Source organism: Heptranchias perlo, chromosome 11 (assembly GCF_035084215.1).
Source record: "Heptranchias perlo isolate sHepPer1 chromosome 11, sHepPer1.hap1, whole genome shotgun sequence".
Lineage (NCBI taxonomy): Eukaryota > Metazoa > Chordata > Chondrichthyes > Hexanchiformes > Hexanchidae > Heptranchias > Heptranchias perlo.
In genome coordinates, this window is record NC_090335.1 from 5,015,286 (window position 1) to 5,038,233 (window position 22,948).

The 22,948-nt window shown below is 52.0% G+C and overlaps 3 protein-coding genes across 6 annotated transcripts in view; 2 read left to right on the plus strand and 1 right to left on the minus strand.

The window, feature by feature from the left end:
* The window catches only part of pcid2 (PCI domain containing 2), a 63,332-nt gene extending 56,835 nt beyond the window's left edge, over positions 1–6,497 (plus strand). For all 4 annotated transcript variants that reach the window (XM_067992466.1, XM_067992469.1, XM_067992468.1 and 1 more), the window contains 2 exons: positions 1,734–1,857; positions 6,111–6,497. In XM_067992466.1, coding sequence (XP_067848567.1) covers positions 1,734–1,857; positions 6,111–6,200 — 214 coding nt within the window. In that variant the 3' untranslated portion in view covers positions 6,201–6,497. The remainder of the gene's footprint in view (positions 1–1,733; positions 1,858–6,110) is intronic.
* A 78-nt stretch (positions 6,498–6,575) lies between these two features.
* LOC137327062 (putative per-hexamer repeat protein 5) lies at positions 6,576–11,731 on the plus strand. The gene is made up of 2 exons (XM_067992470.1): positions 6,576–7,549; positions 8,870–11,731. Exon 2 carries the CDS (start codon positions 9,580–9,582, stop codon positions 10,666–10,668), a length of 1,089 nt encoding a protein of 362 aa, XP_067848571.1. The 5' UTR covers positions 6,576–7,549; positions 8,870–9,579; the 3' UTR covers positions 10,669–11,731.
* LOC137327060 (coagulation factor X-like) overlaps positions 10,758–22,948 on the minus strand; it is a 44,243-nt gene continuing 32,052 nt past the window's right edge. Inside the window, exons 8-9 of the mRNA XM_067992465.1 lie at positions 12,646–12,760; positions 10,758–11,474 (exon numbers count right to left, since the gene is read on the minus strand). Of these exons, the coding sequence (XP_067848566.1) occupies positions 10,927–11,474; positions 12,646–12,760 (663 nt within the window). The 3' untranslated portion in view covers positions 10,758–10,926. The remainder of the gene's footprint in view (positions 11,475–12,645; positions 12,761–22,948) is intronic.

Below are 22,948 nucleotides of genomic sequence, written 5' to 3' on the forward strand. Positions count from 1 at the left end.
CACTATCTCTGCAGCCACCTCTTTTAAAACCCTAGAATGTAGGCCATCGGCTCCTGGGGATTTGTCAGCTTTTAGTCCCATTAATTTCATAAAATGGTTACAGCATAGAAGGCGGCCCGTCGAGTCCGTGCCAGCTCTCTGCAAGAGCAATTCAGCTAGTCCCACTCCCCCATCCTTTCCCTGTAGCCCTGCAGATTTTTTTCTTTCAAGTACTCATCCAATTCCCTAATGCAACGTTTGAATCTGCCTCCACCACCCCCTCAGGCTGCACACTCCAGATCATAACCACTCGCTGCATAAAAAAGTTTTTCCTCGTATCACCTTTGGTTCTTTTGCCAATTGCCTTAATTCTCTGTCCTCTGATTCTCGACCCTTCCACCAATGGGAACAGTTTCTCTCTATCTACTCTGTCTAGACCCCTCATGATTTTGAACACCCCTATCAAATCTTCTCTCAACCTTCTCTGCTCTAATGAGAACAGCCCAGCTTCTCCAGTCTATCCACGTAACTGCAGTCCCTCATCCCTGGAACCATTCTAGTAAATCTTTTCTGCACCCTCTCTAAGGCCTTCACGTCTTTCCTAAAGTGCGGTGCCCAGAACTGGACACAATATTCCAGTTGTGGCTGAACCAGTGTTTTATAAAGGTTCATCATAACCTCCGTGCTTTTGTACTCTATGCCTGTATTTATAAAGCCCAGGATCCCGTATGCTTTTTTAACCGCTTTCTCAATTTCTTGGTCATTCTTTGCTGATTTCTAAAACCCTCCCAATCCTCAGGCTTGCTATTCTTTTTTGGCAACATTGTAAACATTTTTTTTAATCTAATATATCCTTAACTTCTCTAGTTAGCCATGGTTGGATCACTTTTCCCGTGGAGTTTTTATTCCTCAAGGGAATGTAAATCGCTGAGAATTATGAAATATTTATTTAAATGTTCACCATTGCTTACCTACCATCATATCTTTTAATCTAATTTCCCAATCTACCTTAGCCAACTCGCCTCTCATACCTATGTAATTGGTGTTGTTTAAATTTAAGAACCTAGTTATAGGACTTAACTACATCACTCTCAAACACAATATGAAATTCTATCATACTATGATCACTCTGCCCCAGAGGATCCTTAACTATAAGATTATTAATAATCCTGTCTCATTACAGAATACTAGATCTAAAATAGCCTGTTCCCTTGTTGGTTCCTCGACATATTGTTCTAGAAAACTGTCTCGAATGCATTCCATGAACCCATCCTTCAAACTACTTTTGCCAAATTAGTTTGCCCAGTCTACATGAAGATTAAAGTCCCCCTGATTATTGCATTACCCTTGTTACATGCTCCTCTAATTTCCTGATTTATACTCTGTCTAACACTCTTATTATTGTAAACAATTTTACAACACCAAGTTATAGTCCAACAAATTTATTTTAAATTCCACAAGCTTTCGGAGGCTTCCTCCTTCCTCAGGTGAACGGTGTGGAAAACATCATGACTCTTATTATTGTTAGGGGGCCTATAAGCTACTCCACCAGTGTTTTCTGCCCCTGGTTATTCTTATCTCCATCCATACAGATTCTACATCCTGATTTTCTGAGCTAGGATCATTTCTCATTACTGTCTTTATCTCATCGTTTGTTATCAGGGCTATCCCCCCTCCTTTTCCATTTTGCCAACAGTTATGATGTTTCCTGATTAAACAGCAGTTTTACATTTAACTTCACTCTGTTGTTTCAGGTATTTATTGCTCAGAACACACCAACTGCCACTTGATGCTTTCCTGGTTGCTCTTAACTTCATGCAAGTTGAGGATGTTGATATCGATGAAGTCCAGTGTATTTTAGCAAACCTCATCTACATGGTATGTGTTAGATCATCTTGATATTCCATGTTGTGGTTTGACTCCCAATTTTCAATTTATGAGGGATATATAAAATCCCAAATGTCAGAATCATTATTGCCAGATGTCAGTAAAGTGCATTAAATGAGCAGGGAGGTGGGACTAATTGGAAAGCTCTTTCAAAGAACCGGCACAGGCACGATGGGCAAGTGGCCTCCTGTGCTGTATGATTCCATGACTCTGTAGAACTTTTAATGTCTTCCAGACAATACAAATATTAATGTATTTAGCAGTTAATTAATGAAAATGGATTAGGTAGCTTCCATACCTGTCAGCATATTTGTTTTGAGGTCCGCTTACTGCTTGATGACACAAGTCAACACAACCAGGTCCCCTCTGTTCCGCTGAGTCTCACTCCAATTTGGGTCTGGTGGCTATTGCACTGGACCGAACCCTCCCTCCCTATTTGCACGCTTCCATGCTACTGACCCCAATTAACGTCTGTTCTGGAGTGGGGGTTGGGAAAGGACAGAATGCAAAAGATGGAGGAAGTTAGAGGAGAGAATGCAAAGGGAGAGGGAGAGGAAGAGGAGGGAATGCAAAATGCAAGAAGAATGAATGATGGGCCCAATAATCAGACATGGACTCTGGATGGAGCGGGACTGGTGGGCCCAATGATAGAATAATCCGACATGGACTCTGGGTGGAGCGGGACTGGTGGGCCCAATGATAGAATAATCAGACATGGACTCTGGGTGGAGCGGGACTGGTGGGCCCAATGATAGAATAATCAGACATGGACTCTGGGTGGAGCGGGACTGGTGGGCCCAATGATAGAATAATCAGACATGGACTCTGGGTGGAGCGGGACTGGTGGGCCCAATGATAGAATAATCAGACATGGACTCTGGGTGGAGCGGGACTGGTGGGCCCAATGATAGAATAATCAGACATGGACTCTGGGTGGAGCGGGACTGGTGGGCCCAATGATAGAATAATCAGACATGGACTCTGGGTGGAGCGGGACTGGTGGGCCCAATGATAGAATAATCAGACATGGACTCTGGGTGGAGCGGGACTGGTGGGCCCAATGATAGAATAATCAGACATGGACTCTGGATGGAGCGGGACTGGTGGGCCCAATGATAGAATAATCCGACATGGACTCTGGGTGGAGCGGGACTGGTGGGCCCAATGATAGAATAATCCGACATGGACTCTGGGTGGAGCGGGACTGGTGGGCCCAATGATAGAATAATCAGACATGGACTCTGGGTGGAGCGGGACTGGTGGGCCCAATGATAGAATAATCAGACATGGACTCTGGGTGGAGCGGGACTGGTGGGCCCAATGATAGAATAATCAGACATGGACTCTGGGTGGAGTGGGACTGGTGGGCCCAATGATAGAATAATCAGACATGGACTCTGGGTGGAGCGGGACTGGTGGGCCCAATGATAGAATAATCAGACATGGACTCTGGATGGAGCGGGACTGGTGGGCCCAATGATAGAATAATCCGACATGGACTCTGGATGGAGCGGGACTGATGGATTCAATCTCACTTTGTTGGTGTTGCTGAATTTTGTTAGTGTTGATTTTCTCAAGGACACTGTTAGTTATTGTACTTGCACTTATGCCTGAGGTTAGTGGCTAGCAATAATTAAAAGTCCTACTTTGTAACTCTGACGGAAATGATCTTAGCTTCATAGTGGGATTTTGTGTTTTAAATTGCCAGGGTTTATGACAGACTGTTCAATATTTGCGTATTTTAGTGGGTAGTGGAAGGGCTAAGCAGACAAGATTTTGCAGTGTGTGACAGGGTTGGCCGATCTGCTGTTTTAAGGGGTTACTGAGCTAGCTTATGGCAGGTGAAGGGTCATTGTGACAGGGGTTATCTGTCTGATACACAATAACTTTAAGGATGTACACAGGATATGTCGGCCTTGGCTCAGTAGCAGCACTCTCGTCTCTGAGTCAGAAGGCTGTGGGTTCAAGTCCCATTCCAGAGATTTGAGTGCAAAATCTAGGCTGACAATCCAGTGCAGTACATAGAGTCTGCAGCACAGAAACAGCCCACTCGGCCCATCTGGTCTACGCCGATGTTTATGCTCCACACGAACCTCCTCCCACCCCTCTTCATCGAACCCAATCAGCATATCCTTCTATTCCCTTCTCCCTCATGTACTTATCTAGCTTCCCCTTAAATGCAACTCTGCTAGTTGCCTCACCCATTCCATGTGGTAGCACATTCCACATTCTAACCACTCTCTGGTTTCTTCTGAATTCCTTATTGGATTTATTAGTGACTATCTTATATTTATGAAGTTTAGTTCTACAAGTGAAAACATTTTCTCTACGTCTACCCTATCAAACCCTTTCATTATCTTGAAGACCTCTATCAGGTCACCCCCCATCCTTCTCTTTTCTAGAGAAAAGAGCCCCAGCCTGCATAAGTATGTCCTCTCAGTTCTGGGATCATCCTTGTAAATCTTTTTTGCACCTTCTCCAGTGCCTCTATATCCTTTTTATAATATGGAGACCAGAACTGTTCACAGTACTTCAAGTGTGGTCTAACCAAGGGTCTGTACAAGTTTAACATAACTTCTCTGCTTTTCAATTCGATCCCTCTAGAAATGAACCCCAGTGCTTGATTTGCTTTTTTATGGCCTTATTAATCTGCGCTGCTACTTTGTGATTTGTGTATCTGTACCCCAAAATCCTGCTGCTCCTCTATCCCGTTTAGACTCTTATTATCCAAGCAATATGTGGCTTCCTTATTCTTCCTACCAAAATGCACCACCTCACACTTACCTATATTGAAATCAGTTTGCTATTCACATGCCCATTCTGCAAGTTTATTAATGTCTTCCTGTATTTTGTCACAGTCCTCCTCAGTATTAACGACACCCCCCAATTTGGTGTCATCCTCAAATTTTGAAATTGTACTTCTAATTCCCGAATCCAAATCGTTAATGTAAATTGTGAACAACAGAGTTCCCAGCACCGATCCCTGTGGAACACCACTTCCCATCTTTTCCCAGTCTGAGTAGTTACCCTTAACCCTGTTTTCTGTTTTGTAGCCAGCTTGCTATCCATTCTGCTACCTCTCCCCTGACTCCACACGCTTTGACCTTATTGAAGGCCTTTTGAAAATCCAAATATATTATCTACTGCGTTACCCTTGTCTACTCTTTCTGTTACTTCAAAGAATTCAATAAGGTTGGCCAAGCATGATCTTCCCTTTTGAAATCTATGCTGACTATTCTTCATTATATTTTCGGTTTCTAGGTGTTTTTCTATTACAACTTTGAGTAAGGATTCCATTATCTTTCCTACCACGATGTTAATCTAATTGGTCAATAGTTCCCTGGACTTGTTCTATCTCCCTTTTTAAATATAGGAATCACATTACCTGTCCGCCAGTCCTCTGGCACTGTTCCCTTTTCTAATGAATTTTCATATATATATGTAATAGTGCCTCTGCTATCTCCTGCATAACTTCTTTTCATATTCGAGGATGCAATCCATCTGGACCAGGGGCATTATCCTCTCAGTTTGATTAGTTGATCAATTATCTCCCCCCTTTCTATCTTAAATGTTTTTATATCTTTTTTGATCTCATCTTCTAATGTCATTCCCACCGTGCTAGTCTCCCTGATAAATACAGAGGCAAAGTAATTATTCAATATTTCTGCCATTTTTCTGTTGTTACCTGTGAGTTTATCTTGTCCATCCCTTAGTGGCCCTATCCCTATCCTGATCTTCTTTTGATATTTATGTGTCTATAGAATACTTTACTATTTCTTTTTATATTCCTCGATAATTTAATTTCTTGGTTCCTTTTTGTTTTCCTAATTGTTATTTTGACTTCTTTCCTAACATCTTTGTACTGAGGCAGTGCTGCACTGTCTTTCATATGAGACGCTAAACCTCTCAGGTGGATGTAAAAGATCCGCTGGCTCTATTTCGAAGAAGAGCAGGGGAGCTCTCCAAGTGTCCTGGGCCAATATTTATCCCACAACCAACATCACTAAAACAGATTATCTGATCATTATCACATTGCTGTTTGTGGGTACTTACTGTGTGCAAATTGGCTTTGGCGTTTTCTACATTAAAACAGTGCCTTCACTTCAAAAAGTGTTTCATTGGCTGTAAAGTGCTTTGGAACGTCTTGAGGTTGTGAAAGGCGCTATACGAATGCAAGCCTTTCTTTTTGGTAAATGGTATAGAGTAGGTTTTGTGTGTGGTCACATTAATTCTTTGTTTTGCAGGGACACATCAAGGGTTACATCTCTCACCAGCATCAGAAGCTTGTTGTCAGTAAACAGAACCCTTTCCCGCCACTGTCCTCTGTGTGTTAACCAGTCGAGGTCAGATGTTCACATGTTCCCTTCCCCCATCAATCCCAGGACACACGTGGCAGTGGCTGACAGCCTCATTGCTTAAATAAAACCAAGGATGATGTGATGATGCACAGTGAGGATTACGTTCTACTCTTCCCTGCCATTGTTTAATGTGTTTCCTCTGACATGGTCTCGGTGTAATTTTGTATTTCTCATTCAAAATGCAAATAGAACGCAAGGTATATTTTGTTACCTTGAACTTTTTGTTATGTGACACGGATATTGTAATAAACACAAACAATTTTTTTTATTGAAGTATGCTTTTTGTATCTGCTGCAGAAACCCAAGGATTTAGATTATACTGTCACTGCATGAATAATTTCTAGCTAGTCTACTCTAAAATATTTCAATATAGAACAAATAATCTCCCAAAAATCAAAATTTTCTGGGTCAGCTTACCCTCAAACACCATCCCCCCAGCCCAGAAATTAAATACACCCTCCGCTAAACTTGCCTCCATCACTGCCCACATTAGATTGGTGTGTTGCCTACCTGTTCAGTTGTGATTTGTTGCGGTTTTATGAATATGAAATTTGAGCCAACCAGGTGCAGTCGTGACTCACACTTTATACATCAGGTGTGAACACAGGAGATGTCATGGACAAAACATGTTCTAAATGTGCAGCATTTTTGTACATATCGCAGCTGATCTCTCGATGTGTTTCTCACGGTGAGTACTAGTTATGTTGTAGGGGGGAGCTGGATGTGGAATTTAGGGTGGGGTGCATATCGGAACATATATCTCCACTGAAAGAATTTGGAAAGAAGTGTAAGAAAAGAGATCTCCCCAGAGACTGAAACAAGTGTTTTTCAATAGGCTCCTGGAAAATAAAAAAAATAGTATTTTCCTTATGCATTGTCCACCTGTTTAGTTTGTGGGTTTTTATAGAGAAACCCAAAAATGATGTAAAATCAAGAATAGATTGAATTAATTTGTATCTTTCCTTTCCAAAATATTTCTCAACAGCACTCAGTGTCACCAAATAAATGTAAATCAACATTTCAGTTGAGGATTTTTCTTTGAAAGTTCCTGTTATAATTGAGTCCCAAAACTCTTACATTTGCTCAGTGTTGTTTCCATAGGTATTCCGATGCTCCCTACAAACCAGAACCGGACCTCGTGTAAAATTACCAGGAATAGCGTTGCCCAAGGGCAAACCAGCTTCTACTGTTGGGTGTGCACCAGGAGTAAGGAACAGATGGAAAACACAGCGGTGACAGACATCATAACTCAGGCTATGAACTAAGGCCCCGACATTCCTGGGACCCTGTGCAGGGGTGGAAGTTCCTCGGGGCGGGACAAGGACGTAAGTTCTGCCAGCAGTAGTCCAGACATACTGGGGAGATGTGGAAAATTCAGACAAGGGGGGTGTGAAACGGCATTGTTTAAAAGGGTGGATCCCTTTAAAAGAGACTCTGGGAAGAGGGAGTGCAATGGTAGCTGCAAGAGGAGGGAAAAGACGAGCATGGAATTTTTGAGGCTGATGTTGAAGTCTTGCAATCAGAGAGAGGAGGGATGCCATTGTTGGAAGAGCTGGGAAGAAGCCATCACAGCAGCAGCATAGCTCATGTGGAAGGAGGTGGCTATGAGTGGGACTTCCGTAACCCCAAGGACCACCTTACAGTGTCAAGTGAAGTTTAATGACCTCACTAGATCAGCAAAGGTAGGGTCCAGTATGTTGTAAGCTGAATAACATGACAGCGTACAGAAACACACAAGCAAATGGGTGTCCTCTGCCATGATATACAAGTGTAAGGAATCTTACAACACCAGGTTATAGTCCAACAATTTTATTTTAAAATCACAAGCTTTCGGAGATTATCCCCTTCGTCAGGTGAATGAGTGAAAGGTTCTCAAATCGCATATCTTATATGAGGCTGGGACACCATCACACCAATCAAAAGGTGTCGTTGGTGTTCAGACAGGTCAGCCACGGAAAACAGTAGGTCCCAGTACACTGAATACACATCGTGTCAAATTACACAGACAGAGAGAAAGAGACCCAAATGGCAGAGAGAGAGAGAGAGAATATTAAAAACAGATAACTTTTTTTTCCCCTTGCTGGTGGGGTTACGTGTAGCGTGACGTGAACCCAAGATCCCGGTTGAGGCCGTCCTCATGCAGTGTCTGCATGGTCTCGCCGTGGCAGGGTTGTGTGGTGTCGTGGACGCTGTTCTCCTGAAAGCTGGGTAATTTGCTGCGAACGATGGTCTGTTTGAGGTTGGGTGGCTGTTTGAAGGCGAGTAGTGGAGGCGTGGGGATGGCCTCATTCACCTGACGAAGGGGATAATCTCCGAAAGCTTGTGATTTTAAAATAAAATTGTTGGACTATAACCTGGTGTTGTAAGATTCCTTACATTTGTCCACCCCAGTCCATCACCGGCATCTCCATATCATGATATACAAGAAATGCCCTTTGGTGTATCACAGGGCACCTTGTTACTTGCCTTTGAAGCAGTATAACCTGGCATCGCTCATGTCAATTCTGTCACATCCTGTAACGCATAGATGTCTCACCTAGTTCCTTGCTCCCATCTCCCTCCCATGACTATTATCCATTCTATGAATCCTGACATGATCTGTAGACTGTTGCAGGCAGTTAATACTATGGATTCCTCCTGTACAGGCAGATAGTATATATTGCCAGGAAAATGAAGAGAAGGATGCTGAAGAACAAGAGAGTGCAGTCCCCTCTACTTCTGTCAACGCTGCTGCCTGCACACCCATCCCGTCATTCAACCTGCCCATTGCACTGGGCAACCCAGAGCCAGTCACCTGGGGGTCTACAGATAACGTAGATGAGGAATTGACGTGATGAGACACATTGTACATAGGGGAGTATCCCAGAGGGACTAGGGGATATTCTGTTTACTGGCTGTCAGGGATTCCAGGATCTTTCTGCTTCCATTGATTCCTATTCCCAGCATCGTGTGGAGTAGTTCGTATTAATGAGTCTGTGTCCCTCAGGGCAGCAGCAGAGCAGAGAACTCTATCAGCTCCCTGCAAAAACCTTGACCTCTACTGAACCAGGCTGACTCTGTGCCCCATAACAAATGATCAACCTGCTCTGTGCCCATCCCAGGACTGAGTATTCAAATTAGTGTTAGCATTTCACTGGCTAATCTGTACCAGTATTAGTGCTAAAACTCAAGGCTATAGTTGAAAAGACCAGACTAGACAAAAATATAATTGCATAAGTTCTGCTAGAAATGTCACTTCTTACATAAAATTGTTTGAAAACAGCCATGGCAGAAACAAATATCACCATTGTCATTGTTACTACCATCACAATCAACACAATCAGAATCATCACCATCGTTGTTGCTATCAGTAATAATGATGATGATTGCCGCCAGCATCGGCACAATCGTCATCACCGGCACAATCGTCATCACCGGCATCGGCACAATCGTCATCACCGGCACAATCGTCATCACCGGCACCATCGTCATCACCGGCACAATCGTCATCACCGGCATCGGCATCACCGGCGCCATCGTCATCACCGGCGCCATCGTCATCACCAGCATCGGCACAATCGTCATCACCGGCATCGGCACAATCGTCATCACCGGCATCGGCACAATCGCCATCGCCGGCGCCATTGTCATCACCGGCACAATCGTCATCACCGGCACAATCGTCATCCCCAGCATCGGCACAATCGTCATCCCCAGCATCGGCACAATCGCCATCGGCACAATCGTCATCACCGGCGCCATCGCCACAATCGTCATCCCCAGCATCGGCACAATCGCCATCGCCGGCGCCATCGTCATCACCGGCACCATCGTCATCACCGGCACCATCGTCATCACCGGCACAATCGTCATCCCCAGCATCGGCACAATCGCCATTGCCAGCATCGGCACAATCGTCATCGCCGGCGCCATCCCCAGCATCGGCACAATCGCCGGCGCCATCGCCAGCATCGGCACAATCGCCATCCCCAGCATCGGCACAATCGCCATCCCCAGCATCGGCACAATCGCCATCCCCAGCATCGGCACAATCGTCATCGCCGGCGCCATCCCCAGCATCGGCACAATCGCCGGCGCCATCCCCAGCATCGGCACAATCGCCATCCCCAGCATCGGCACAATCGCCATCGGCACAATCGCCATCCCCAGCATCGGCACAATCGCCATCCCCAGCATCGGCACAATCGCCATCGCCGGTGCCATCGCCAGCATCGGCACAATCGCCGGCGCCATCGCCAGCATCGGCACAATCGCCATCCCCAGCATCGGCACAATCGTCATCACCGGCACAATCGCCATCACCCGCAATATCGCCAGTATCACCAGTATCTGCACCATTGCAAGTATCCGTGTGGTTCCATTCCATTTGCCCGTTACCCCAGTCATTTTTCAATGCAGCATGAGATTTCATCATCTGGAGTGGGCTAAACCAGTTATTATCTAAAAGCCAAATGCAATTCTAGAACATCCCAATTTTTTTTCCTGTAAATGCCCACATGGAGTTAGAATTAGAGAACAGAGGTAGAATTTGAGTCAGTAAAATAATTATTTTTTAATCACTATTTTTGTTCACTAATGCCATCGCTGGTGCCATCAATTCTCTACTCCTGTATCTCTGTCTATGGGAACATTGGTGACAAGAATACAAAGAATACATCCTGAAGTAATGTTAGCTTATTATGTTGGACACACATCTAGAGATCTAGAGACCTGAGCGTGACTGGCCCATTATCTTTTTAATCCAATTTATATATCTTGATACTTTTGTGTAAACTGGAATCACTTTACAGTCTTGTTGTCCTAAACTAATGCCCGTTAAATACCAGACACCCCTATGCTTAGTGACAAAGGGACTTCCTCTGGTTAAGTAACACAGTGGATCTACTAGTTCTTCGAACCCTGCACAAAACATTCGATGTACAATGGGAAAAGGCTGCAGCCCCTCACATTTAGCATGTTTGATAAAAGGAACATACGGGACACCAAGTAGAACCGACTTATCAACACGGCCCTGTTTCAGTTTCCACCCACTTGTGGCCCCATATTCAGAGTTCATCAAAAAGAATTCGGCAAAGTCTGTCTCGGGAAGACAGATGGGGATGGTATAGTTGTTGAACTCAATCGGTGTCTCTAACTCCAATAGTGCAATGTCGTTCTCAAAGGTAGCCTGGGTGTACCTTGAATGAATGTTTATTCGACTGACGTTGAGTGTTTGCTCAAAGCCTTCATCCACATCCAGGTTGTGCTCGCCTATCAAAAGGACAAAACAGATTTTCAGCCTGCAGAAATATACAGTTTCAATTTTAAAAAAGCTACTGTTGTGGTACATAATAAGAAAGAGCTTGTATTTATATAACGCATTTTACAGCTTCAGAGCGCCCCGAATTACTTTTGAAGTGTAGTCACAATTGTAGGGAAACGGCAGCTAATTTGCACCCAGTGCAGCTCCTGTCTGGCACTAGGATGGGGCAGAACAAAAATGGCTGTATCATTTCAAAATTAAAATAGTGGAATGTTTGAACGTGGAGCTCTGATACTTCAAACAATATACTGAGGAACTTATAAGCCCTGTATAAATTACAGAAATATTAAAACAGTGAATTCATAGAATTACATAGAATTTACAGCAGAAACAGGCCATTCAGCTCAACAGTGCTGGTGTTTATTCATAGTATTTACAGCACAGAAACGGGCCATTCGGCCCAACTGGTCTATGCTGGTATTAATGCTCCAAACGAGCCTCCTCCCACTCTACTTCATCTCATCCTATCTGCGTATCCTTTTAATTCAGCTGGTAACAGATACAGGGCAACCGGCATCAGTTAACGGGCTGAGTACAGGGGACAGATATCTGCCACAGTTCCTGTTGCTCTTCACTATTCCTGCTGGAAACTGCTCAGATGAGGCTGCTGGTGAAGACAGTGCGGACTTAAATCTGCTGTCCCATGGTTGAATAGCTCCCTGATTAGGCTTATTAACGAACAGCCAATTAGACAAGGCAGTGGGAATCTAATGCCTCTAGGCTTAGTCTAGTTTGAGGCAGTGGGAATCTAATGCCTCTAGGCTTAGTCTAGTTTGAGGCAGTGGGAATCTGATGCCTCTAGGCGTAGTCTAGTTTGAGGCAGTGGGAATCTAATGCCTCGAGGTGTAGTCTAGTTTGAGGCAGTGGGAATCTGATGCCTCGAGGCGTAGTCTAGTTTGAGGCAGTGGGAATCTGATGCCTCGAGGCGTAGTCTAGTTTGAGGCAGTGGGAATCTGATGCCTCTAGGCGTAGTCTAGTTTGAGGCAGTGGGAATCTAATGCCTCGAGGTGTAGTCTAGTTTGAGGCAGTGCTTTAAGGAGAGAAGGGGAGAAACAATCATAACTTCAGTGTCACTTTTTCATCATATTTAATTTAGAAATTAGAATTGAAGGAACTCACCTAAAATGACTGTGAAGGAACGCAACTGGTTCACACAGTGAGCTGCGGTTAGCACAAAGTTCTCGTTTATAATGGCACCTCCACAGAATATTTCACCGTCGCTTTTTAAAAGCACCTATGGCAGAAACATACAAGACACCTTAACCAAGAAATTCCACAAGTTAGATTAGTTTAAAACTGGGTTCCTGGATGGGGTCAAGGGTTGAAATCCCAGCCAGGATCAAGACACTCCTTTTTCATTGCGTAAGACAGCCTGGTGGAAACGGGGAGTGGGTGTAAGACAGGGTGTATGGAGATGGGGAGTGGGTGTCAGACAGGGTGTATGGAGATGGGGAGTGGGTGTCAGACAGGGTGTACGGAGATGGGGAGTGGGTGTCAGACAGGGTGTATGGAGATGGGGAGTGGGTCTCAGACAGGGTGTACGGAGATGGGGAGTGGGTGTAATACGGGGTGTATGGAGATGGGGAGTGGGTGTCAGACAGGGTGTACGGAGATGGGGAGTGGGTGTCAGACAGGGTGTATGGAGATGGGGAGTGGGTGTCAGACAGGGTGTACGGAGATGGGGAGTGGGTGTAATACGGGGTGTATGGAGATGGGGAGTGGGTGTCAGACAGGGTGTATGGCGATGGGGAGTGGGTGTCAGACAGGGTGTATGGAGATGGGGAGTGGGTCTCAGACAGGGTGTACGGAGATGGGGAGTGGGTGTAATACGGGGTGTATGGAGATGGGGAGTGGGTGTCAGACAGGGTGTACGGAGATGGGGAGTGGGTGTCAGACAGGGTGTATGGAGATGGGGAGTGGGTGTCAGACAGGGTGTACGGAGATGGGGAGTGGGTGTAATACGGGGTGTATGGAGATGGGGAGTGGGTGTCAGACAGGGTGTATGGCGATGGGGAGTGGGTGTCAGACAGGGTGTATGGAGATGGGGAGTGGGTGTCAGACAGGGTGTACGGAGATGAGGAGTGGGTGTAATACGGGGTGTATGGAGATGGGGAGTGGGTGTCAGACAGGGTGTATGGCGATGGGGAGTGGGTGTCAGACAGGGTGTATGGAGATGGGGAGTGGGTGTCAGACAGGGTATATGGAGATGGGGAGTGGGTGTACGGCGATGGGGAGTGGGTGTCAGACAGGGTGTACGGAGATGGGGAGTGGGTGTCAGACAGGGTGTATGGAGATGGGGAGTGGGTGTCAGACAGGGTGTACGGAGATGGGGAGTGGGTGTAATACGGGGTGTATGGAGATGGGGAGTGGGTGTCAGACAGGGTGTACGGAGATGGGGAGTGGGTGTCAGACAGGGTGTATGGAGATGGGGAGTGGGTGTCAGACAGGGTATATGGAGATGGGGAGTGGGTGTAAGACAGGGTGTATGGAGATGGGGAGTGGGTGTCAGACAGGGTGTATGGAGATGGGGAGTGGGTGTCAGACAGGGTGTACGGAGATGGGGAGTGGGTGTCAGACGGTGTATGGAGATGGGGAGTGGGTGTCAGACAGGGTGTACGGAGATGGGGAGTGGGTGTAATACGGGGTGTATGGAGATGGGGAGTGGGTGTCAGACAGGGTGTATGGCGATGGGGAGTGGGTGTCAGACAGGGTGTATGGAGATGGGGAGTGGGTGTCAGACAGGGTGTACGGAGATGGGGAGTGGGTGTAATACGGGGTGTATGGAGATGGGGAGTGGGTGTCAGACAGGTTGTATGGCGATGGGGAGTGGGTGTCAGACAGGGTGTACGGAGATGGGGAGTGGGTGTCAGACAGGGTGTATGGAGATGGGGAGTGGGTGTCAGACAGGGTGTACGGAGATGGGGAGTGGGTGTAATACGGGGTGTATGGAGATGGGGAGTGGGTGTCAGACAGGGTGTACGGAGATGGGGAGTGGGTGTCAGACAGGGTGTACGGCGATGGGGAGTGGGTGTCAGACAGGGTGTACGGAGATGGGGAGTGGGTGTCAGACAGGGTGTATGGAGATGGGGAGTGGGTGTCAGACAGGGTATATGGAGATGGGGAGTGGGTGTAAGACAGGGTGTATGGAGATGGGGAGTGGGTGTCAGACAGGGTGTATGGAGATGGGGAGTGGGTGTCAGACAGGGTGTACGGAGATGGGGAGTGGGTGTCAGACAGGGTGTACGGAGATGGGGAGTGGGTGTCAGACAGGGTGTACGGAGATGGGGAGTGGTTGTCAGACAGGGTGTATGGCGATGGGGAGTGGGTGTAAGACAGGGTGTACGAAGATGGGGAGTGGGTGTAAGACAGGGTGTATGGAGATGGGGAGTGGGTGTAAGGGTGTATGGAGATGGGGAGTGGGTGTCAGACAGGGTGTATGGCAATGGGGAGTGGGTGTAAGACAGGGTGTATGGAGATGGGGAGTGGGTGTAAGGGTGTATGGAGATGGGGAGTGGGTGTCAGACAGGGTGTATGGAGATGGGGAGTGGGTGTCAGACAGGGTATATGGAGATGGGGAGTGGGTGTAAGACAGGGTGTATGGAGATGGGGAGTGGGTGTCAGACAGGGTGTATGGAGATGGGGAGTGGGTGTCAGACAGGGTGTATGGCAATGGGGAGTGGGTGTAAGACAGGGTGTACGGAGATGGGGAGTGGGTGTAAGACAGGGTGTCTGGAGATGGGGAGTGGGTGTAAGACAGGGTGTACGGAGATGGGGAGTGGGTGTCAGACAGGGTGTACGGAGATGGGGAGTGGGTGTCAGACAGGGTGTACGGAGATGGGGAGTGGGTGTCAGACAGGGTGTACGGAGATGGGGAGTGGGTGTCAGACAGGGTGTATGGAGATGGGGAGTGGGTGTCAGACAGGGTGTACGGAGATGGGGAGTGGGTGTCAGACAGGGTGTATGGAGATGGGGAGTGGGTGTCAGACAGGGTGTATGGCAATGGTGGGGTAATAACGGCCAATGTCATGAGTCAGAAATCCTGCTGCTTCAATACCTCGCTTTGCTCACACCTGTATAAAGCAGGTCCTAGTCAGTGGATAAAGGAACAAGCGGCTGGTTGAAGCAGCTCTGGACGGCATAAGGCTTTGGTTAATATCGCTGAAGCTGCTGGTGCAATTCAGACAACTTTGTATTCGCGCTCCCGAGGAGAGCTCCTCCAAGCTGCCTTTAAACAATGTCATCGCTGTCCCCGGACCATTCCCCGATCTGTTGTTAACAATGGAGGGAGGCAGAACTCGAGCAGGATGAAGAGAGAATCACACCAGATCAGGCTGCACCGAGGGAAGATGGGGACCCACTCAGTGTTATCTTCCATCAGAGTTCACCTTCGGAGAGGTGTCTGAGGAGATGTGCTTCGAGAGGCTGCTCTTCATTCAGGAAGCATTGGAGGAACTTTGTGATTTGGTCCAGTCTCAGAAGTTTCAGTGCACGAGGGTGAAGGTTTGAAGCCATTGAAAGGTCCACAGGAGGGGCTGTGAGAAACGGATAAGTCGGGGGCGAAGAGGTGAGAGCAGGTTGGTAAGGGAGAGCACAGTTAGTCTCAGCATCCTGTGGAATATTCAAATATTTCAATGGGCATTGACTCTGCCATTATTTCTTCAAAGAACCATTTAACAGCTCATACAGCTAAAGAAGTGTTTGTGTTTTTAACATCCTGAGTGATGGCTCAGAGAATGAGGAGAATCAGTCAGATGAGAAGCCAGGTACATCAAGCTGCACAACTCCTGCCCGTCCTCACCGCCTCCTGCCCGCCCTCACCGCCTCCTGCCCGCCCTCACCGCCTCCTGCCCGTCCTCACCGCCTCCTGCCCGTCCTCACCGCCTCCTGCCCGTCCTCACCGCCTCCTGCCCGTCCTCACCGCCTCCTGCCCGTCCACACCGCCTCCTGCCCGCCCTCACCGCCTCCTGCCCGCCCTCACCGCCTCCTGCCCGTCCTCACCGCCTCCTGCCCGTCCACACCGCCTCCTGCCCGCCCTCACCGCCTCCTGCCCGTCCTCACCGCCTCCTGCCCGTCCCCACCGCCTCCTGCCCGTCCACACCGCCTCCTGCCCGCCCTCACCGCCTCCTGCCCGTCCACACCGCCTCCTGCCCGTCCACACCGCCTCCTGCCCGTCCACACCGCCTCCTGCCCGCCCTCACCGACTCCTGCCCGCCCTCACCGACTCCTGCCCGCCCTCACCGACTCCTGCCCGCCCTCACCGCCTCCTGCCCGTCCACACCGCCTCCTGCCCGTCCACACCGCCTCCTGCCCGTCCACACCGCCTCCTGCCCGCCCTCACCGCCTCCTGCCCGTCCTCACCGACTCCTGCCCGCCCTCACCGCCTCCTGCCCGTCCACACCGCCTCCTGCCCGCCCTCACCGCCTCCTGCCCGCCCTCACCGCCTCCTGCCCGTCCACACAGCCTCCTGCCCGCCCTCACCGCCTCCTGCCCATCCTCACCTCCTCACCGCCTCCTGCCCGTCCTCACCGCCTCCTGCCCGTCCTCACCGCCTCCTGCCCGTCCTCACCGCCTCCTGCCCGCCCTCACCGCCTCCTGCCCGTCCTCACCGCCTCCTGCCCGTCCACACCACCTCCTGCCCGCCCTCACCGCCTCCTGCCCGTCCACACCGCCTCCTGCCCGCCCTCACCGCCTCCTGCCCGTCCACACCGCCTCCTGCCCGTCCTCACCGCCTCCTGCCCGTCCCCACCGCCTCCTGCCCGTCCACACCGCCTCCTGCCCGTCCACACCGCCTCCTGCCCGTCCACACCGCCTCCTGCCCGTCCACACCGCCTCCTGCCCGTCCACACCGCCTCCTGCCCGTCCACACCGCCTCCTGCCCGCCCTCACCGACTCCTGCCCGCCCTCACCGACTCCTGCCCGCCCTCACCGCCTCCTGCCCGTCCACACCGCCTCCTGCCCGTCCACACCGCCTCCTGCCCGTCCACACCGCCTCCTGCCCGCCCTCACCGCCTCCTGCCCGTCCTCACCGACTCCTGCCCGCCCTCACCGCCTCCTGCCCGTCCACACCGCCTCCTGCCCGCCCTCACCGCCTCCTGCCCGCCCTCACCGCCTCCTGCCCGTCCACACCTCCTCACCGCCTCCTGCCCGCCCTCACCGCCTCCTGCCCGTCCTCACCGCCTCCTGCCCGCCCTCACCGCCTCCTGCCCGTCCTCACCTCCTCACCGCCTCCTGCCCGCCCTCACCGCCTCCTGCCCGTCCTCACCGCCTCCTGCCCGCCCTCACCGCCTCCTGCCCGTCCTCACCTCCTCACCGCCTCCTGCCCGCCCTCACCGCCTCCTGCCCGTCCTCACCTCCTCACCGCCTCCTGCCCGCCCTCACCGCCTCCTGCCCGTCCCCACCGCCTCCTGCCCGTCCTCACCGCCTCCTGCCCGTCCCCACCGCCTCCTGCCCGCCCTCACCGCCTCCTGCCCGTCCCCACTGCCTCCTGCCCGCCCTCACCGCCTCCTGCCCGCCCTCACCGCCTCCTGCCCGTCCACACCGCCTCCTGCCCGTCCTCACCGCCTCCTGCCCGTCCTCACCGCCTCCTGCCCGCCCTCACCGCCTCCTGCCCCTCCCCACCGCCTCCTGCCCGTCCTCACCACCTCCTGCCCGTCCTCACCACCTCCTGCCCGTCCACACCGCCTCCTGCCCGTCCTCACCGCCTCCTGCCCCTCCTCACCGCCTCCTGCCCGCCCTCACCGCCTCCTGCCCGTCCTCACCGCCTCCTGCCCGTCCCCACCGCCTCCTGCCCGTCCTCACCGCCTCCATCGTGGCTCCAGCAGGAAGTAGGTCATGAGTCAGTGGGGTTGTCACAGGGTGAAGCAATGAGCATCAGGACCGAGGAGTGGGAGGGGGCAATGAGATGTTCCTGCTCAGAGGGTGGAGGTTGGACTGCCATCAGCCGAGAAGCTGAGCAACTCCAGATCTGGTGGTAAAAAGGTATAATGGAGGGTCTTTGAAATTGTTGTTATAATTTGGGAAAATATACTGGAAAGTAAAGAATATTTGGTAATATAAACTTTAGAGTTAATTTCTCAGCTTAATGGTCTGAGCTGATACAGTTTGAGAATGTGAGGCTTCTATCATTGAAGCACGGTGCAGAGTCCTTTGGGAACGCAGGGGTTAGAGAAACAGTTGGGGGAGTGGGTCCACTGCCTGCACCTGGTCCCAGTGCAGGAAAACCTGCCCTGAGCGAGGGAGTTTTATTTCTCTGTACAACTTGTTTTTTATTGGAAGCAATTGACAACCAGCTGCTGGCCTCTGGCCTCCCGCCTTCGGGGTTATTGGTCCTCTCGCCCCTCCTCCCCTCCTTCGGGCGATGGGTCCTCTCGCCCCTCCTCCTCCCCTCCTTCGAGTGATGGATCCTCGTGCCCCTCCTCCCCTCCTTCGGGTGATGGGTCCTCTCGCCCCTCCTCCTCCCCTCCTTTGGGCGATGGGTCCTCTCGCCCCTCCTCCTCCCCTCCTTCGAGTGATGGATCCTCGTGCCCCTCCTCCTCTCCTGCGGGTGATGGGTCCTCGTGCCCCTCCTCCTCTCCTGCGGGTGATGGGTCCTCTCGCCCCTCCTCCCCTCCTTCGGGCGATGGATCCTCTCGCCCCTCCTCCTCCCCTCCTTCGAGTGATGGGTCCTCTCGCCCCTCCTCCCCTCCTTCGAGTGATGGGTCCTCTCGCCCCTCCTCCTCCCCTCCTTCGGGCGATGGGTCCTCTCGCCCCCCCTCCTCCCCTCCTTCGGGCGATGGATCCTCTCGCCCCCCCTCCTCCCCTCCTGCGGGTGATGGGTCCTCTCGCCCCCCCCTCCCCTCCTTCGGGTCATGGGTCCTCTCGCCCCTCCTCCCCTCCTGCGGGGTGATGGATCCTCTCGCCCCCCCTCCTCCCCTCCTTCGGGTGATGGGTCCTCTCGCCCCTCCTCCCCTCCTTCGGGTGATGGATCCTCTCGCCCCCCCTCCTCCCCTCCTTCAGAGTGATGGGTCCTCTCGCCCCTCCTCCTCCCCTCCTTCGGGTGATGGATCCTCTCGCCCCTCCTCCCCTCCTTCGGGTGATGGGTCCTCGTGCCCCTCCTCCCCTCCTTCGAGTGATGGGTCCTCTCGCCCCTCCTTCGGGTGATGGGTCCTCTCGCCCCTCCTCCTCCCCTCCTGCGGGTGATGGATCCTCTCGCCCCTCCTCCCCTCCTTCGGGTGATGGGTCCTCTCGCCCCTCCTCCCCTCCTTCGGGTGATGGGTCCCCTCGCCCCTCCTCCCCTCCTGCGGGTGATGGGTCCTCGTGCCCCTCCTCCCCTCCTTCGAGTGATGGATCCCCTCGCCCCTCCTCCCCTCCTTCGAGTGATGGGTCCTCTCGCCCCTCCTCCCCTCCTGCGGGTGATGGGTCCTCTCGCCCCTCCTCCTCCTCTCCTGCGGGTGATGGATCCCCTCGCCCCTCCTCCCCTCCTTCGGGTGATGGGTCCTCTCGCCCCTCCTCCCCTCCTGCGGGTGATGGGTCCTCTCGCCCCTCCTCCTCCTCTCCTGCGGGTGATGGGTCCTCTCGCCCCTCCTCCTCCTCTCCTGCGGGTGATGGATCCCCTCGCCCCTCCTCCCCTCCTTCGGGTGATGGGTCCTCTCGCCCCTCCTCCTCCTCTCCTGCGGGTGATGGGTCCTCTCGCCCCTCCTCCCCTCCTGCGGGTGATGGGTCCTCTCGCCCCTCCTCCCCTCCTTCGGGTGATGGGTCCTCTCACCCCTCCTCCTCCCCTCCTTCAGGCGATGGATCCTCTCACCCATCCTCCCCTCCTTCGAGTGATGGGTCCTCTCGCCCCTCCTCCTCCTCTCCTTCAGAGTGATGGGTCCTCTCGCCCCTCCTCCCCTCCTTCGAGTGATGGGTCCTCTCGCCCCTCCTCCCCTCCTTCGAGTGATGGGTCCTCTCGCCCCTCCTCCTCCTCTCCTTCAGAGTGATGGGTCCTCTCGCCCCTCCTCCCCTCCTTCGAGTGATGGGTCCTCTAGCCCCTCCTCCTCCTCTCCTTCAGAGTGATGGGTCCTCTCGCCCCTCCTCCTCCTCTCCTTCAGAGTGATGGGTCCTCTCGCCCCTCCTCCTCCTCTCCTTCAGAGTGATGGGTCCTATCGCCCCTCCTCCTCCTCTCCTTCAGAGTGATGGGTCCTCTCGCCCCTCCTCCCCTCCTTCGAGTGATGGGTCCTCTCGCCCCTCCTCCCCTCCTGCGGGTGATGGGTCCACTCGCCCCTCCTCCTCTCCTGCAGGTGATGGGTCCTCTCGCCCCTCCTTCGAGTGATGGGTCCTCTCGCCCCTCCTCCTCCTCTCCTTCAGAGTGATGGGTCCTCTCGCCCCTCCTCCCCTCCTTCGAGTGATGGGTCCTCTCGCCCCTCCTCCCCTCCTTCGAGTGATGGGTCCTCTCGCCCCTCCTCCTCCTCTCCTTCAGAGTGATGGGTCCTCTCGCCCCTCCTCCTCTCCTGCGGGTGATGGATCCTCTCACCCCTCCTCCCCTCCTTCGGGTGATGGATCCTCTCGCCCCTCCTCCTCTCCTGCGGGTGATGGGTCCTCGTGCCCCTCCTCCTCCTCCTGTGCGGCTGGAGGGCCCACTCCTCTTCTTCATCACAATCCTCTTCAACTTCAGGAAATAGTGATCCTTTCTGAATAGCACCATTATACAACATGCAGCAAGCTACTGTAATTCTGGACATCTTACATAGAAATTATAACACAGAATTAGACCAGTCCGTGTTAGTGTTTATGTTCCACAGAAGCAGTCTCCTAATCCCATGTACCCACCCTGTTCCCATATCTCTTTATTCCCCCTTTCCTTCAACCATCTATCTAACCAATTCTTAAATGTTGATATTATGGAGGATGGGGGGGCCAGCAAGGAGAGCACTGGAATCGTTGAGTCTGGAAGTGTCAAAAGCTCAGCTCAGGGTTGAACAGGACACAAGAGGTTGCCAAGGAAGGGTTACAGTCGGTGATTGGCAAGGCAGCGGAGATTATGACCGGCTCCGAAATCAGTGCCTTTGATTTTCCAGATGCTCAGATGCAGGAAGTTGTGACTCATTCAAGACTTGATGTCAGACAGATAATCGGACAGCGTGAAAGTGCTCATGGATCTGGGTGTCAAGGGTAGACGTGTGGAAGCTAACCCCATGTCTGTGGATGATGTCACCAAGGGGCAGCACGTAGATAAGCGAGGAGATGGATCATTAGGGGATTCCAGAGGTGATGGTGTTGGACAGGGAAGAGAAGCTATTTCTGGAGATGCTCTGACTCTGGACAGATACGAATGGAATCACATGAGGACAGTCCAAGTAAGCTGGACAATGGAGGAGAGCAGCGGAGTAGGTCAACTGTCAAATGCTGTGGAGCAGTCAAGGAGTGTAAGGAAGGAAAGAGCACCAAGACCATAGTCACAGAGGGCCACATTCGTGAAGGTAGCTAGGGCAGTTTCAGTGCTTAAGGTGGGTTGCAGCTGGACTGGAGGGTCTCAAACAGTGAGTTTCTCGAGAGATGGGCAGGGAGTGGAGAGGCAAGGAGCTTAGAAAGTTTAGAGATGGGGGGTTAGTGAGCGAGGACAGATAGATTGAGGGTGTGTTTTTGAGGAAGGGGATGATGGGAGAATGACAATGACAGAAGACGGGGACCTGCTAACAATGTCAGCTGCCACGAGGCTGAGAGGGCGCGCTCAATAATCGAGTGTGGTGGGGGAAGAGATCAAGGGAGCAGGAGATAGATCTCATGGAAGAGAGAAGTTTGGAAAATGCAAAAGGGCGAGACGCACGCGGGAATCACAGGGCGAGACGCACGCGGGAATCACAGGGCGAGACGCACGCGGGAATCACAGGGCGAGACGCACGCGGGTTTCAGAGGGCGAGACGCACGCGGGAATCACAGGGCGAGACGCACGCGGGAATCACAGGGCGAGACGCACGCGGGAATCACAGGGCGAGACGCACGCGGGAATCACAGGGCGAGACGCACGCGGGAATCACAGGGCGAGACGCACGCGGGAATCACAGGGCGAGACGCACGCGGGAATCACAGGGCGAGACGCACGCGGGAATCACAGGGCGAGACGCACGCGGGTTTCAGAGGGCGAGACGCACGCGGGTTTCAGAGGGCGAGACGCACGCGGCAATCACAGGGCGAGAGGCACGCGGGAATCACAGGGCGAGACGCACGCGGGAATCACAGGGCGAGACGCACGCGGGTTTCAGAGGGCGAGACGCACGCGGGTTTCAGAGGGCGAGACGCACGCGGGAATCACAGGGCGAGACGCACGCGGGAATCACAGGGCGAGACGCACGCGGGAATCACAGGGCGAGAGGCACGCGGGAATCACAGGGCGAGAGGCACGCGGGAATCACAGGGCGAGACGCACGCGGGAATCACAGGGCGAGACGCACGCGGCAATCACAGG

Coding starts and splice junctions, on each gene's coding strand:
- LOC137327062 (XM_067992470.1), top strand. CDS start 9,580: ATGATGATGATTGCCGCCAGCATCGGCACAATCGTCATCACCGGCACA.